At 34.9% G+C, this 13,589-nt stretch overlaps 2 protein-coding genes across 2 annotated transcripts; both read left to right on the plus strand.

The window, feature by feature from the left end:
* On the plus strand, positions 227-2,275 carry LOC104716129 (vesicle-associated protein 4-3). The gene is made up of 7 exons (XM_010433486.2): positions 227-624; positions 1,031-1,101; positions 1,186-1,267; positions 1,380-1,498; positions 1,580-1,657; positions 1,793-1,915; positions 2,042-2,275. Exons 1-7 carry the CDS (start codon positions 294-296, stop codon positions 2,093-2,095), a joined length of 858 nt encoding a protein of 285 aa, XP_010431788.1. The 5' UTR covers positions 227-293; the 3' UTR covers positions 2,096-2,275.
* On the plus strand, positions 12,108-12,863 carry LOC109126293 (uncharacterized mitochondrial protein AtMg00810-like). Its single transcript, XM_019229681.1, has one exon. The coding sequence runs from the start codon at positions 12,108-12,110 to the stop codon at positions 12,861-12,863; it is 756 nt and encodes a 251-aa protein (XP_019085226.1).

Genomic DNA, 13,589 nt, shown 5'->3' on the forward strand with positions numbered 1-13,589 from the left:
ATGTTATCAAAAGACATTTCCACTTGTAATGAAATCTCAAACGTCCTTTTTTTTTATTTTGCGATTTCATTATTAACCGTATCTTACTTACTAACCACTACAATACATTAGACGATGATAAGCTTATACTATAAACCTAACCGTTTCATTCAGAACGCAATCGCCACAAATAGAACCATAAACGCTATTTCATTCTGCGTTTCTTTTTACTTCTTCTTTGTCTTCTCTTTTAATTAAATAAAAAAACACTAAACCCAATCAAATCCACTTTGAAGCTTTCCCCCGATTCTCCAATGGCCTTAACGGAGGAGAAATCAGATCCCGATGGTCGACGCTGGGGCAAATTCAAACTCCCCTTTCGAAACTCCAACAACGCTCAAGCTACTTCCTCATCCATGGCTACTTCTTCTTCGTCAGCATCATCGTCTCATCTAAATCAAAATTACATTCATCAAACACGCCATTTTCAATACCACGGACCTCCTGTAGTAGAAGGATTAGGTCAACAAAACCATCATCAATCCGCCGCCGCCACGATCCCTTCTATGTCATCTGTCGCTAGATCGCTTCTTCCTACGAAACGCCGATTGAAGCTTGATCCTTCAGCAAAACTCTACTTCCCCTGTGAGTTATCTATATATTAACTACTCTAATCTCAATCTCCATTGAATCAATTGAATTAACTGATTTTATAATTTCTCACTAGAATTTGACTGATTTGTTTTTGGATCATAGTGTGATATGGACTTGACTGGGTTTTAGCATTTTTGTTCTTTTTCTTGGAATCCATATGAAATTGGATAATATATATATTGAAGATGATGATGTTGACCTTTGTAATTGTCTGCTTACTGGAAATAAAAAATATTTACATATACAGATTGATAAGGTTACTATATAAACTGTGTAAGTTGTCAATTTCAAGATTCACTCTAGTTTACAATGAGATAGTTGTTTCAGGTCGTAGGATGGTGATTCTGTAATTAGTTTTAAAGATTTACTGATTTAAGTTTATGAACTTTGTTTGAAGATGAGCCTGGGAAGCAAGTCAGGAGCGCTATTAAAATTAAGAATACGAGCAAGTCTCATGTAGCTTTTAAGGTTTGTTCTGGATCAAGTTTTTGATTACGGTTGTTGCCATCGTTTTTATTTTTTAATCTCTGCTGATTCGATCGGTTTCTTCAGTTTCAAACAACGGAACCAAAGAGTTGTTTTATGCGTCCAGCTGGTGCTATTCTTGCTCCTGGGGAAGAAATTATCGCAACTGGTTCGTTTCTATCTTGTATATTGTATGCATGTTGGTTTAATCTGCTTGATCAATTGGTATTTTAAGCATTGGCTTCGAGGATTATGTGTTGACTGTTTCTATTTATTGTTAGTTTTCAAGTTTGTTGAGCCTCCTGAGAATAGTGAAAGGCCGATGGAACAAAAGAGCGGGGTTAAGTTTAAAATTATGAGCTTGAAGATGAAAGTCCCAACGGATTATATGCCTGAGCTGGTAAGTGACAATGGTAATAACTATTGGTCAGAATCTTGAATTGAAGAGAAGATAGAGTGAGACTTTTGTGTGTGTTTGCAGTTTGAGGAGCAAAAAGAGCATGTCTCTGAGGAGCAAGTAATGCGTGTGGTATTCTTGGATCCTGAAAGCTCTAACCCCGTGAGTCTTTCTTCTTCCGTTTTTTTTTGTCGCCATCATTTGTGAACTAGTTGGGATCATTTCTCTGCTTTAGACACTTGTAAATATAGCTGATCTTTAAATCTTGTTACCTTCTCTCTCTCGCTCTCCAAAAAGATGATGGAGAAATTGAAGAGTCAATTAGCAGAAGCGGATGCTGTAGATGAAGCACGGAAGAAAGCATCAGAGGGTGTTGTTGGTCCAAAGCCAATTGGAGAAGGACTTGTAATAGATGAATGGGTGCGACGCAATGCTTATTATTTTCATAAGATTAATCATCTCTGGGTTTGTTTGTTTCTTTTCATAAGACAAGAAAGTGTGATTATAATGGTTTAATGTTTTTTTCTCCTTTGTTGTAATAACCAGAAGCAACGCCGAGAGAGGTATCTTGCACAGCAACAAGGAGGAGACATGGCTTGAAACTAAAAGGTCACCAATACAGAATGTGTGTGTGTATGTATGTGTTTGGTTTAGTTGTGTGGTAAATCACAATGTGTGTGAAGAGAAAAGAAAGAAAAAAAAAATGTGACTTTTGTTATTTACAGTTCAGAACAACGATTGTTCCAGCTTATAAGAAACATTGATCTTGTTATATGTTTACTTCGACCTCTACCGAACCAAAAGCTTTGTCGCCACTAACGTTCTGCTAACTCCTGGATCTGCAAGTTCTGATATAAACAGAGCACACATGCAAATTGAAAAAAATTCAATATTCCGCCTACTAAAAAAATAATCGTATCGATTCTATGTTAAATTTTTTCCAAACTGTGACAAATCCCCTATATATTAATAGATAAGTATATTCAAGAAAATGCTGATGTGTTAGAGAGCTCGAGACACCAATGAATTTATTGCCTTCATTATTATGGATATTTACACATATCCCTTATATATTAATAGAGATCTATTTTCAAGAAAATGCTGATGTGTTGTCGTTGGAGAGCTCACGACACCAATGAATTAATTGTCTTCATTTTTATGGATATTTACACATAATTGCTATTGAATGATTAAGGAATATTCCTTTACAATTAATTAAAAAATCAAACAGTTCAATTTTAAAATTTATTTTAATCATTTTTATAACATATTTAGTTATTAAAATATAAAATCATAAGATCTAAATCGTTTTCAAAATTAAAAGGTAAAATCGTTTATTAAACTCTGGCGCGTGGCTTGATGATTAATCGTGATAATGTACGATATATGCCATGCGCCAGAGTTTAATACATGATTTTACCTTTTAACTTTTTTATTTATTTATTTAAAAGACATAGAAAGAAATTTACAATCTTATTCCTCAACGATTAATCACCATTCATCGGACACAGTAAAATCAAAGGGAAACTGCAATTGAAACAAATAGCAAATCAAAACGAATATAGAGCTAACACAAACAAACAACCGAGTTTTGATACTTGAAAACAAGAAAAAACAGAGCCATGAGACGAGAGAGACAGAGGTCTTCAATGGCGGCGAATAAGTTTACTTGGAATAATTAACCCAAGCTTATTCGTAAATGACAATTTTACCTTTTCTTTATAGATTATTCTGTAGAATAGTAGTTTACTTGGGATAATTAACCCAAGTTTTAGCTAAATTGAATTAAAATCTAGATTGATAAACATCATTAACAATTTTCAACCATAAAATAATAATTTTTTTTTAAAAAATTATTTGATACTTTAACATTAACTAATATTTACTCTGGCTTTAGTAAGAAACAACATCTAATTTTTACATAATAAACATAGAGTTTTTTTAGTTTTTATTAATATTATAATATTTTACTGTGTGTGTCAAATAAAAATTTTCTCTAAAAATTTTGACAAATAAAAAAATCCCATAACACAATTGATAGAAATACCCAAAAATTAAATATCATAATCTCAAAGAGATTTTTCTCTCACGCCAACATTCCTTATCAACATATATATATATATATATATATATATATATATATATATATAATCACGATTTAGTACATCCCATACATTAATGTGAACATGGTCTCTTAATCTTTTTTTTTGTTTATGGACCTGGTCTACTATCGTTAAAGGACCAACTACGCACGTTAGGAAATCAAAATTTTTGTTCAAACGTTTAATTATTTTACTCCGTTAACGACATTTTTGTTGGAATGAAATGTGAATTCGTTTATATTTTGTTCAATTCGTTTATCATTTATGCATTAATGTCTCTGTTCTTTAATATATCCACCAAATATTACATCAATGAAGATCGAACGTGTAGCTTTTTTTTTATATATATCATCATATCAAATAACCAATATCCAAATCAAATATTCAAATTTCAAATATCCAATCAAATATTCAAATTTCATCTCGCATTTTTTCATTCCTATCTTTTGCTTTCTAACATCATACTAGAATATGACATCTAGCACGGGTTGAAATTCCTTCCAGTAGTTTATTTGCTAATTTTTATTTAAAATATCGTATATGTGATTATTTTCTTTGTTTTATAAGTTTTTTTTGAATGGAACAATATGCCATGAAATCATATACTGAATATGACTTATGAATAACATCTATTTTGTAAGATATATTCTAGTATATCTAGATTTTAATCCGCGGTATAACACAGTTTAAGTTGTGTGATAAAAAAATTAATTTTTGTTTGTTAATTTTATTTGATTTGTTTAGTATTTAAAATTATATATTGTATTTTGATTGTTAATTCTATGATTTAACCTATAGTATAACGCATATTAATTTTAGGACCAAATATGTAATGTATGTTTGTCAAAACCATCGTGACCGAGAAAGCCTACCAAACAACATTATTTCAAACTTAAATTTAATTCGAGAAATCATATTTTTGAAATTTTAACCCGTGTTCTAGCAAGAAATCATTTTTTTTTGAAATTTTTTCATATTATAGTGACATATTATTGACCCGTGCTATAACAAATCAAATTAAAGTGTTTATAATTTTTAGCTTTTTGATCTATCATATATTTATGATATTCTTAAAAATATCAAATTAAACTATTTTTAAAGATTCCAAATTAAATTATTTAAAAAGTTTATTATAGTATATAAAACTATACAATTCAACAAAAGAAATCTATGAAATGAATTTAAATATTCAAATTTTGACCCGTTACTTAGTCAAAATTTTTTGATAAAGTAAGGTAAGATTTTATTTTTAGTATAATCAGAAATTACTTGTAATAAGCGGAAGAATGATTAATTTCTGAGATTTTTTTGCTTATATATGGTTAGTTAAATATTCTTTAGAGATTTTATTTTATTCTTTAGAATATATTTTTAAGAGGATCCTAATCATAAATCTATATAACCTATCAAATAATTAATCCATATAAACTATCAAATAATTAATCTTAGTTATAACCTATATTAATATTATACGGTCTACCAATTTGAAGTTGTGTACTTCCGTTTTATTAAAAAGGGGATCAATGGCGTCTCTTCTCGCAAACGGTGTCTCCGGCTTCTCACCACAACCCACTTCAGATTCCTCAAAATCACCGAAAGGGTTTCACCCAAAACCCGAATCTTTCAAATTCCCATCTCCCAAATCCCTAAATCCAACGAGACCACTCTTCATAATCAGAGCCGATGTCAGAATCGACTCATGGGTACATAATCAAGCTCAGCCGATAAGCTTCAACAATATTTTCAAAATCTTGATCACGATAAAAAGCACGGATTCATCGAAGACATAGATTCCTTCACGATCCCTAAAGGCTTATCTGAAGAAACGATTCAATCGATTTCAAAATTGAAAGAGGAACCTGAGTGGATGCTCGAGTTTAGGTTCAAAGTTAGGTGTTCCTTTACCAGAGCAGAAACGTTTCGCTAACGTTGCTGTTGATGCGGTTCTCGATAGTGTTTCAATAGCTACTACTCATAGTAAGACTCTTGAGAAGTCTGGTGTCATCTTTGTTAGGGGTAGATCCTCACTCCAACAAAAGGCCCGACCCAGAAAGGGTCCAAATAAACCTCAAAGGAATGAGAGGTATTATGGTCTTTTTGGAGGATGAACCGACACAGTTATCTAGAAATACGAACGTACGGCGTTCGAGGAATGGGGTTGCGAAAAAAGAGGAAAGAATACGGATAGAAAGTACAAGCTCTATCTCGTTCAAAGTTTAGAATCGACGAGCTCACAGCTCGTCCGTTGTCTTTCTTTTCGTTATGTCAAAAGCAATGATCTAAATTATGATCTTGACCATGTCGAGAAGGCTTTTGAGCTTTAGAAATCCATGAGAGATCGCGGATTCTTGTTTGAAGAAAGAGTTTACGTTCCTCTTCTTGATTATTTGATTGATATGGATATGGTAGAGGAATTCCATAGATTTAAGGATGTGATTAGTGAGGCTATTTCTGGTTCGGTTGAGAGACTTGGTTACTATGAAATGCTTCTTTGGATCCAACTTGGCGACGGAGAGAAGATTGAAGAACTTTGCAGTACAAATGATGGTAATAAGGGGGAAAGCTTACAAGGTTAGCCATATTCAGTTTATGACAACTCTGGTGCATGTTTTGTGGAAAAGTGTTAACCTTTTTGTTTTATCTTCAAATAACAAAAAAAATATCTGCTTGCACTATGTAAGAAAGACCAAATGTACCATCTTCAGAGTCTCTTAGAGATGGTAGATGTCACAAAAGTTCATTCGTCGGACCTATTGTCAAACATATTTGAATACCTTGGGAGGTTTTCATTGGATTCTGTTGCAAGAAATTTCCTGTGTGAACTAAAAAAAAGTGGTAAGAGTGCGTTTGACATAATCCAAGAAAATTTTCTTGATGTTGACTTATTGTACAATAACATGCTTATGCTTCTAGAAAATCATTGTTATAGCATGTGTATTATGTATTTCATTAACATGCACAGATGAAGGAGTGACGAACGTTTCAAAGTTACCTACAATACACTAAAGATTTAATTTGGTCTCATACTGTTAAATTATAAAAACTATGCAAACTTCACATTTCTATACGAAATTCACAAAAAAACTTCGAATGTGAATAAAGGAAGTTATTGAAAAACTACATAATATTAATTTACCCGGTGTTTTGTTTTAATATACCAGATATAACCCGACGTTTGATATAATTTACTCTATCTAGAAAAATACTTAGGTTCAACCTCGCTTGTATTCACCCCTCTTCTCTCAGTCAATCAGAATCATGTATATAATATTTTATTTAAAAAGTAAATTAAAATTAAATAAAAAAGTAAAACAAATTAAGGAAACAAATTCTGTATACTTTTAATTAAGGAATGTTAAATATTGGCTTGGTTTAGATTGTACAATTAAAATAAAATTACATGTCGGTTTGGGTTTACAAATGAGAATTAAGGTTTAGATTTTACAATTAGAACGAAATTATATGTCGGTTTGGGTTTACAAATGAGATGGTTAGGGTTTAGATTTTACAATTAGAACAAAATTATATGTCGGTTTGGGATTACAAATGAGATGGTTAGGGTTTAGATTTTACAATTGGAACAAAATTATATGTCGGTTTGGGTATACAAATGAGGTGGTTAGAGTTTAGATTTTACAATTAAAAAGAAACTATATATCGGTTTGGGTTTATAATTGAAGTGGTTAGGGTTTAGATTTTACAATTAGAACAAAATAATATATCGGTTTGTGTTTATAAAATAGCGGTTTGGATTCTTTATTTTACAATGATATATACATATTTTATTTCCTCATTTTATAAGGGGTGAATCCAAGTATTGTCCCGCGGTACAAAGACAAACGGTTTGTCACAAACCCCAGATTCTAGGTCAACCAAACCGTCAACGAGGCTGCAACACGGCTAAACCAGAGAAGCACCTAGCTCACATTGAACTAGTTATGCGCGTTAACGCAAACACCAAGCTTCAAAACATCTTTTGGGCATGTCTCGACGGCAGGAGCGCTTCGGGTTGGCTATGGTTTGTAAGAAGACGATGGTGGAAAATGGGAAGGGGTGGCTTCAGTTAGGGAAAAGAAGAGGATGTTAAAGGCAAGGAGCCAAGGAAAGTGGCGACAGAGTTATTAGGATACATGAGGATTGGTTATTGATTGGTTCACAATCGGTTAACCTTGGTTCAATTAGTTTGGTTAATATGTGTTAGTATATAAGAAGATGAGATTAAGAGAGTATGGTCAAGCTTTGTAATATACACTTTATTTCCAATAATAAAAAGTTTGTTAGAGCTCTCTGAAGCTCGCTTCTCCTCTTTCTTCTCTGTTACCTTTTCCGGTGTATCAGAACTTTAACATGGTATCAGAGCAATGCTCTTAAGTCTTCTGCTTCGATTGATATTATCAGAATCTTTGTGAGAAGCTCGATTGAGAAAGATGAGTTGTTCAGTTTCGTTTCTTTGGATTGTGAGAATTCCTATCGCAGCGATTTTAGAACTTTTCGTTGGTGTATTCTTTGGGGTTTTTATTCTGCTTTTCATTTCTCGCCTTTGATTGACCTTGATCGTGGCGAATTTCTCAATTTCTTTTATCAATTTCGTCACGATTCTTGAAACTTTCTTATTCTTTCATTGAGAATGGAATCTTTTGTTCCTCTTTCTTCGGGTAACCCAACAAATTCAAACTCGCGTGAGACAGTTGAATCTACGCGTTTTCAGATGGATCAATATGAGAATCCCTATTATTTGAACAGCAATGATCATGCTGGACTTGTTTTAGTCTCTGATAGGCTTTCTACAGCTTCGGATTTTCCATCTTGGAGGCGATCTATGTTGATGGCATTGAATGTGCGTAACAAATTGGGATTCATCAATGGTACGATCTCGAAATCTTTGGAATCTCATCGTGATTTTGGCACTTGGTCACGTTGTAACGACATTGTGAGTACCTGGTTGATGAACTCAGTAGATAAGAAGATAGGTCACAGCTTGCTTTATATTTCTACTGCTGAGGGAATGTGGAAGAGTATATTGTCTAGGTTTAAGCAGGATGATGCACCTAGGATATTTGCGATTGAGCAGAAACTTAGCAAGATTGAGCAAGGTTCTCTTGATGTTACTACCTATTATACATCTTTGGTTTCTTTGTGGGAAGAACACAAGAATTATGTAGAACTTCCGGTTTGTACGTGTGGGAAGTGTGAATGTGATGCAGCTGCTAAGTGGGAAAAGCTACAGCAGCGTAGTCGAGTGACTAAATTCCTTATGGGTTTGAATGAGAGTTATGAACAGTCTAGGCGTCACATTTTGATGTTGAAGCTAATTCCTACCATCGAAGAGGCTTTTAATATGGTCACCCAAGATGAGAGACATGGAACTATTAAGCCACTTACTAGGGTTGATAATGTAGCTTTTCAATCCTCGGCACCTATTTCTTTTGATGCTGATGGTGCTTATATTGCTGCTTACAATACAGTGAGACCTCAGAAACCTGTCTGTACACATTGTGGGCATCTAGGACATACAATTCAGAAGTGTTATAGACTTCATGGTTTTCCTCCGGGGTACAAGACAAATACTGGTGGCTATAAGGTAAATAATATGAATCCATCGTCTTTCAACCCTCGTATGCAGAATACTCAGTTGCAACCTCGTATGCCTCAAAGTCAACCGAGAATGCCTTATGATCCTATTCAGAAGGCGAATACTGTTGCTAACGTCTATGCAGAGCAGGTTCCATATTCTTTGATTGGTTCTTATCCATATGCAGCACCACCTGAATCAGTTCCTGTTTCTGCTATGACCTCTAGACCTGATGGTAGTGCTTTTCAGACTCCACTCTTTACTCCGCAGCAGTTACAACAAATTTTATCGCAATACAATATTCCAGTACCAGCTCCAGAGACTACGGCTACTTCTAATACTGCAACTGTCACTGAACATGGTCTCATGGCTCAAGCATCTACTTCTGGTACTTTACCTTTTCCTTCCACTAGTTTACGATATGAAAATCACATCCTTACAATTCAGAAACTTGCTTTATCTTCTCTTCAGAATTTTCTAGCCCCTAATGATTGGATTATTGATAGTGGGGCGTCTAGTCACGTTTGTTCTGATTTAGTGATGTTTAGAGAGTTAGTTCCTATTTCTAGTGTTACGGTGACTTACCAAATGGTACGTAAGTTCCTATTACACACACAGGCACCATATGCATTTCACAAACATTGATATTGCATAACATTTTACATGTTCCTGACTTTAAATTCAATTTGATTAGTATTAGTTGTTTAGTTCAGAATCTATTTTGTTCTGCTCATTTCTTTCCACATTGTTGTCTTATCCAGGAACTTTCTCAGGGATTGATGATTGGGAGGGGTAGACTCATCAATAATCTCTATATTCTTGAGACAGAACAATAGACCCTCTCACCATCGCTTCTTGCTGTTTGTTCCTTCTCTGCTTCTGTGTTGGCTGATGGAGTTTTGTGGCATCAGCGACTTGGACATCCATCATCTGCAGTTTTAAAAAGTCTAGTTAGTTTGATTCCTTCTCTTCGATCAGTTTCTTCGAATGTTTCTCCATGTCAGATATGTCCATTAGCAAAACAAAAACGCTTAGCTTATGTTTCTCATAATACTTTAGCTTCTAAACGTTTTGATCTAGTTCATATGGATATTTGGGGTCCTTTTAGTACTGTGTCTGTAGAAGGTTTTCGGTATTGGTTAATGATTGTACTCGTGTAACCTGGGTTTATATGTTACGTAATAAAAGTGATGTTTCAACAGTCTTTCCTAATTTTCTCAAAATGATTTTAACACAATATGGATCGAAAGTAAAAGTCATACGATCTGATAATGCTCTAGAATTAGCATGTAGTGATATCATCAAAGAACATGGTATGTTGCATCAATTTTCTTATTGGAATGAATGTGTATTAACTGCAGTTTTCTTAATAAACAGAATGCCTTCACCATTGTTAGATGATTAGTCTCCTTTTCAACTACTTAGTGATAAGCTTCCTGATTACACAATGTTTAAAAGTTTTGGTTGCTTATGTTTGGCATCCACTCACACTCATGAAAGGCATAAGTTTTCTCCTCGATCAAAACCCTGCATTTTTCTTGGCTATCCCACTGGTTACAAAGGATACAAACTTTTGGACTTAGAGTCTCATTCAATTTTCATTTCTCGTAATGTGGTTTTTCATGAAACTGTGTTCCTATTTAAAACATCGGATTTGTTAAACAAGACTGTTGAGATGTTTCCTAATAGTATCTTACCGATGCCAGCGCCTTTACATTTTGTTGATTCTATGACTTCCCTTGATAATGTTGACATTGATATACCTGAGAACACTGATACATATCATACATCTGCATCACACACAACACAATTGGAACCTCGTACTGTTTGTGTAGAGCTTCCTCCCATAGCACAGGATGCAGTTTCTGATTCTCTACCTATTGCTAGGCCTAAACGAACGGTAAAGGCTCCTTCCTATCTCTCTGAATATCATTGTGCTCTAGTTCCTTATATTTCTTCAGAACAATCTTCTATTCGTCTTTCTTCTTCTCTTTCTTTACCTACTACAGTCTTTTCTCCTAAACACCATACTACACCTTATCCTATTTCTTCTGTTCTTTCTTTGGATCGTTTCACTCCTGCTTTGCAATCTTATATTTTCTCTTACAGTCTAGAGACTGAACCCAAAACCTTTGCCCAAGCTATGAGATCAGAAAAGTGGACTGATGCAGCTGGTGAGGAGCTTCATGCTCTCGAGCTTGCTAATACTTGGGATGTTGAGACTTTGCCTCCAGGTAAAAATGTTGTTGGTTGTAAATGGGTGTTCACTATTAAGTATAATCCTGATGGCTCAGTGGAACGATACAAAGCGAGGCTAGTTGCACAAGGCTTTACGCAACAAGAAGGTTTGGACTATATGGATACATTCTCACCTGTGGCTAAACTAACAAGTGTAAAATTTCTCCTTGGTGCTGCTGCTAAACAAGGATGGAGTTTGATACAGATGGATGTGTCTAATGCCTTTCTTCATGGTGACTTGGATGAGGAAATTTATATGAGTCTTCCTCAAGGTTATACTCCTCCACCGGGTGTTGTCTTACCTCCTAATCCGGAATGTCGTCTTCGAAAATCACTTTATGGTTTGAAACAAGCCTCTCGGCAGTGATATAAACGATTATCTTCGGTCTTCTTGGGTGCTAACTTCATCAAATCTCCTGCTGATAATACTCTCTTTGTCAAAGAAAGACCAGGATCTTTTATCGCTGCTTTGGTCTATGTGGACGATATAATGATCGCAAGTAATGATAATCAAGCGGTTGAGAGCTTGTAGGTTTTGTTGAAATCAGAATTTAAAATAAAAGACCTTGGTCCGACAAGATTCTTCTTAGGATTGGAGATATCTCGTTCTTCTCAAGGCATTTCGGTATGTCAAAGGAAATATGCCCAGAATTTGTTGGAAGATGCAGGGTTACTTGGTTGTAAACCGAGTCCTATACCTATGGATCCTAGTCTTCATCTTACTACAGCTATGGGAACTCCTTTGTCTAATCCTCGTTCTTATAGGGAACTCATTGGACGGCTACTTTATCTCACCATTACCAGACCTGATATTACATTTGCCGTTCATCAATTGAGTCAGTTCATTTCAGCACCTTTGGACATTCATCTTCAGGCAGCTCACAAGGTTTTACGGTACATTAAGGCTAATCCTGGCCAAGGACTTATGTACTCTGTTGATAGTGACTTGAGCTTGAATGCCTTTTGTGATGCTGATTGGGGGAACTGTAAAGATACTAGGCGGTCTATTACTGGTTATTGCATATATCTTGGTAACTCGCTTATCTCGTGGAGATCAAAGAAGCAAGGAGTCACTAGTCGGAGTAGTACAGAATCTGAGTACCGTAGTATGGCTCAGGCGACATGTGAACTCATTTGGTTGCAGCAATTGTTTAAGGATCTTCGTCTTCCAGTTCCAGGACCAGCTAAACTCTATTGTGACAACAAGTCGGCTCTGCATATTGCTATGAACCCTGATTTTCACGAAAGGACAAAACATATAGAGATAGATTGTCACACGGTTAGAGATCGGATTAAAGCAGGTACTCTCAAAGTCTTCCATGTTCCTTCGGAGAATCAACACGCTGACATCCTCACCAAGCCACTTCATCCAGGTCCTTTCTATGGATTGCTTTCTAAGATGTTATTATCAAGCCTGTATCTTCCAAACCAGACATCTTTGAAGCTACAGAATTGAGAGGGGCGTATTAGGATACATGAGGATTGGTTATTGACTGGTTCACAACCGGTTAATCCTGGTTCAATTAGTTTGGTTAATATGTGTTAGTATATAAGAAGATGAGATTAAGAGAGTATGGTTAAGATTTGTAATATACACTTTATTTTCCGATAATAAAAAGTTTGTTAGAGCTCTCTGAAGCTCGCTTCTCATCTTTCTTCTCTGTTACCTTTTCCGGTGTATCAGAACTTTTTCAAGAGTTTCTAAAGAGCCATTATGCTTAGCGTTTTGAAACAATATTGAGAGAGTGTATTGGTCAATATTAATAAGATAGGTGTGTACCGAGTACGGACCATGTGGTTAGCCCTAGCCCCTAGCAACTAGGGTAGTTTAGCTGGCGATCTGAAGTAAAGCGTTTGGAACGCAATGTTAAGTGTAATAAGTGAATTATTTATCAAATTTTAACGGCACGGTTACAAAAAGACGGAGGAACAATAAAGCAAAGGAGTACATACTTGCTGGCGAAAATAAAATAAAGGGAGTACAGACTTGCCGATTACAGATAATCCATTATTGCATGAGAACGTACGTTCCTTATAAACAATAATCCAAGTAAAATACAAACAAAAAAAAAACCTTAAAATAAAACGAGAAGATAAGACAATAGGTTCCAGATTCATAAACTGTATGTTATAAATATTCAACTTACGCGCACTGGAAGTTCGTTGGGGCTTTTCTACCGCA

Source organism: Camelina sativa, chromosome 2 (assembly GCF_000633955.1).
Source record: "Camelina sativa cultivar DH55 chromosome 2, Cs, whole genome shotgun sequence".
NCBI classification, from domain to species: domain Eukaryota; kingdom Viridiplantae; phylum Streptophyta; class Magnoliopsida; order Brassicales; family Brassicaceae; genus Camelina; species Camelina sativa.